General features: G+C 38.5%; 1 protein-coding gene across 1 annotated transcript; it reads right to left on the bottom strand.

Annotated features, from left to right (window-relative positions):
* Window positions 1-228: 228 nt before the first annotated feature.
* On the bottom strand, window positions 229-1,167 carry LOC103733366 (olfactory receptor 5AN1-like). Its single transcript, XM_008832184.1, has one exon. It carries the CDS (start codon window positions 1,165-1,167, stop codon window positions 229-231), a length of 939 nt encoding a protein of 312 aa, XP_008830406.1.
* Window positions 1,168-4,892: the final 3,725 nt, after the last annotated feature.

Here is a 4,892-nt window from a genome sequence, read left to right as displayed (position 1 = left end):
TATGCGTAGATTTTCCCATCATCTTAAAGCCATATGATCCATGAATAAAATGGAATGTTTATGGACATGTTGGCTAAAGCTCACGATTGGGACAACTGAGTATTTCAAATTAAGATTTCTTCATCCAAAGCCTCATGTATTTTGTACTGTTCCAATCAAGTTTTCTTTATTGTAGATAATGGTGATTCTGACATAACAAAAATGTCAAAAATCTCAGAATCTGTGACATTAGCAGGTGCATGTCTTATTCTGCAACCTATTAATGGCATCTTTGATTTCCTTGTTCCTCAGACTATAAACCAAAGGGTTCAGCATGGGAGTAACTACAGTATAGAACATGGAAGCAAATCTGTCAAAGCTGGAGGAAACCCCAGAGCTGGAACGCAAATAGGCAAAGACACCAGAAACATAGAAGAGAGAAACAGCTGTCAGGTGAGAAGCACAGGTGTTGAATGCCTTGGACCTGCCTTTAGTTGATGTGATCTTCATGATGGACAAGATAATATAGACATAAGATATCATGACAACTAAGGCATTCATTATCCCAAATATTGCTGTTAGTATTACAATCAGAACTTCTACAAAGAAAGCTTCAGTGCAGGATAGATGTACGAGCTGGGATATGTCACAGAAGAAGTGCCTGATGACATTAGGTCCACAGAAATGGAGCTGCAGCAAAGCACAAATCTGAGATAAAGAACATGTGAGTCCTCCCATATAGGATCCCATCACCATCCGAACACAGAGGGTGGGTGACATGATGGATGAATAGAGCAGAGGATTACAAATGGCAGCATACCTGTCATAGGCCATGGCTGTCATGAGGCAAGATTCACTTGTTGCCAGCATTGAGAAGAAGAAATATTGAACTGCACAGCCCACAACGTTGATGGTTTGCTTTTCCTGGAAGAAAGTGATTAGCAGTTTGGGGACTGTGGAGGTGACATAGCAGAGGTCTATGAAGGACAGGTTACTAAGGAAGAAGTACATGGGGGTGTGGAGGTGGGAATCCATCCTTATTAAAACAATGAGGCACAGGTTCCAGGTCAGAGCTGTGATATATATGAGCAGGAATACGATGAAGAGCAGTGCTGTGATTCTGGGGAAATCTGAGAATCCCAGGAGGATGAATTCGGTGATCTCAGTAATATTTCCTCTTCCCCTCATTGCCTCAGTGCTTCTAACATGAGAAAGGAGACAAGAAACCATGTTGTTGATCCAGGTAAAACTGTACCGTCGCCATTTTCACATCATCTTTTTCTCTAATAAGCCCTGAAAAGTCATTCACTATCTTTCTCTGGGAAGACCCAGCCTTGCTTCTCCATTTGTCAATAAAAATCAACTAAGTGTTTTGATTTTCCAATTTCTTAGTGGAATTTCATGAAATTGGAAATATGTCTTTGAAAATCTGACTAAAATACAGATATCTGATTTGAGACTAGACACTACAAAGTCATTTATTCTCAGCATTTTGGTTAGTTGAGGATATATCTGTGAATAGAGGGTAAGAATTTAGAATATAGCAAAAAACTTACTTTGGTTTAAGACAATTGCACACAAATGGATACACAAGTATAACAAATGGTACATTTAAAAGCTAGATATTAGGTGTAGTACATGATTCTGTGAATGTTTTACTCCTCAGTACCAAGCATCATGTGTATTACAGTAGCATAAATTAACATATTTTGTATTTATTTCATTTTTTAATTTTTTGCATTTAAAATCTATCTATTGAATTTGTGTGTGTGCGTGCGTGCGTGCGTGTGTGTGTGTGCATGCGTGCGTGTGTGTTTGTGTGCATGTGTGTGCGTGCGTGCGTGCGTGTGTGTGTGTGTGTGTGTGTGTGTGTGTGTGTGTGTGTGTGCGTGTGCGTGCGTGCGCACACGCACACACACCCGCTCACACGTATAAAGCCTATAGAGTTTAATTTGGATCTCCAAATGTCCTTCGGTGTTGGTTCATCCAGTGTATCCTGGTTAACCTGCCAAGATCCCCATGCTTAAAAGAGACTGTCTCTGACCACAAGGAGACAGAGTGTTGCAGATAACTGGTCAGTTACTCATATGAACTCACAGCAACAGTGGCAGCATGCACAAGTCTCAGGCAAGCTCACATAGGAAAGAAAATTCCAGCATAGACATGAGGAAGTGGGTAAGAAGCCTCAAACCCTGCATAAGGAGATTGTGACAAGAGATGGCTGCTGGGGTGGGGGAGGGGACAGAAACTGTCTCGTTTTCATTGTTAAATTGAATTTATTTGCTGGTTGTGGTAATACAAACTTTTAATCCTTTAATTGCAGTACTCCAGAGGAAGAGTCAGGCAGAAGATATATCTGTGAGTTTGAGGCCAACCTGATCTACGTAGTAAGTTTCAGCTATGAAGAGAGAAATACAAATTGAGGCATTAACCTCCACCACAAACTACATTTTTTATATTGCATGTGCATGTGCATACACTCTGTGCCAGACACAGCATGCATGTGGAAGTCAGAGGACAACTTGTAAGCATACGTTCTCTTTGTTCACCATGTCCTTGTCCTTCCTGAAGATTGGACTAAAGTCAGGTTTTGGGACAATTGCCTTAACCTACTGACAAACCTACCATCCCTCAACAAACATATTAAAGATATTAATAAAATGTATTTTCTCATATTAGAGAGTGCTTTCTTTTGAAGTGCATAGAAATACAACCTTGAAGCAAATTTTAAGAGTCTGTAATATCTTAGTTACAATAAGATTTCATTATGAAAAGAACCTGATTACAAGTTTGTAGAGAAACGCTTCCAAGGTTTTAGAATAAATATGTTAGAGAAAAGGGAAAATATACACACAAACCCAGCTTCAAATGAAGCAAACAATATCATATTTTTGTCTAATTATCATTATGCTTTCATGTAGTTCAGAATTTTTTGTTTATTCTTGGAGCTGTACTACAGTGTCTCAGAAAGCTTATCTATGGTCAGTTACATTTAATGAAAATATCTTTAAGCTATTCACTTTCACAGAGACTTCTCCATGATAATGAAAAATTGGATTTATCTCACTGAAAGTAAGAAACTCCTGATCCACCAGCTTACTAAATGTTATTACTGTTTTACTGTGTTCCAATCACTGATCAGCTGTGCTTGAAGTATTTGGCATAACTCACTAATCCTAGAAAGGAAAGTATTTTGTTTTTTCCCTTGTTTACAACGCAGTGCTCAAAAGTTTTTTTTCTTGTTACATTTTGGTAAACTAAAAGAAAAATATTTCTAAATATACACAGTCTTGTTGAGGAGTAGTTTGCATGATTTTGCCATCTCCCGTGGCAGTCTGGAGAAGTGACTAGTACAAATATCAGTTGGCAATTTTTCTAGATAGATATAGCTAATAAAGGCTTGTTCCAACTCTGGACTGATAGAGACATGATCACCTTAAAAAGGTGTTTGAGTCCGAGTGCAGGTAAAGTGGAGGCTGCTGTTCAATGAGAACTAGAGCAAAAGAAGCTTCTGTAGAACAATCAGACCAGCACTCCTGACCCGGAGTGGGCATTTCTGGTGTCTGTGCTGCCCAGGCTGGTATTTCTAGACTCAGGCTTAACAAGGAATTACAGCTGTGTGGTGTATGCTCATGAACTCTAGATGAGAAATCTGTATGATCACTGCAGATCTTTTCTCTTTAACTTCTCAGAAATCACGAATCAAAGATCTTTACTTAGGTGGAACTTAAATTACTGTGATTTCTAAAGCAAAGTCCTCAAGTACTCAAACTAATTAAGCGTTCCTCAAGTAGAAAAAAAAATGGGAAATTGTCATGTTTTTGATTTTATGAAATTATCCTGAAGTTCAATAAATTATTCATTTTAATTAAACTCTTAAATACTGATTTAATATTGCATCAGGTTTATTTTCACTTTTTCATTCAACTGTAAATAGTCTTGTTATCCCCATTTTATGGGTTAAAATAAAGAAGATAAAAAGCTCATGTTCAAAGTAATATACTTAAGAAATCATATACCTAGAATTCAACAACATCACTTACCCACGGTAACAAGAGGAATTTTGACTGTATTCTTTGGTAGGTGAGAGAATAGCAGCAAAGAAAAAAATAGCTCAAGAAAGAAGCCTATGTGGACATTGAGGAAGTTCAGGAAAGGGAAGAAATAAGTAATTGGAAATGCTGATACAATGAGCCCTGGTCAATGCATTTACAAAAGATATCACCCAGTTACTGAGATCCTGTGGAAGCCACTGTTTTCTGGGTTTTGTTCTGACTTTGATCCAGATCCAAGGAGACCGAGTTCTTGCCAAACACTGAACCTGCCTATCTCTTTAAGAAAGTAATTTTTCTATTGACTTACTACACTCCTGGATGGATCCATTTGGCCACAAAACTGGCTGTCAATTCATAGAAGGAGAGATGGTCACACTGGGATCTCTTAATTGTACCATTGAGAACAGAGTTGTAAAGAGGAAAGCCAATTACAGAGAAAAGACCTCCTGGTATTTGCTCTCTGGTTGTTGTGGAGTCATTGTCCTGGAGTGGCTGTCCCTGCTGGTTTAAGGCCCTGCGCTGCCATGTCCCTTCTGAATCCAAGTTCACTTTCCATATTCTCAGAATAACAGGATTGTAGTTTGCCTTATCACCCTTGTAGTCATTTCAACTGTAAAGGACACAGAGATGGCTCTAGTTCCAAACTTCAATTTGCAACTGGAGAACCTGAGACCAGAGATGGTCAAGACAGTTTAGTCAGATAGTAGTAATATTGATTGATAATCACGAATTAGCTATGTATACAGTTCACTACTTATGAACCACTTACATTTATAAGCCATATGTTTTCCCAAACTCTTGATCTGAGTCAAACAGCACAGCAGCCCTGAAAAGCTGATGCAGCATTATTTCTCATAC

The sequence above is a fragment of the Nannospalax galili genome, unplaced genomic scaffold, assembly GCF_000622305.1.
Source record: "Nannospalax galili isolate Female #2095 unplaced genomic scaffold, S.galili_v1.0 scaffold936, whole genome shotgun sequence".
Lineage (NCBI taxonomy): Eukaryota > Metazoa > Chordata > Mammalia > Rodentia > Spalacidae > Nannospalax > Nannospalax galili.
This window is presented reverse-complemented; position numbering and strand designations above follow the sequence as displayed.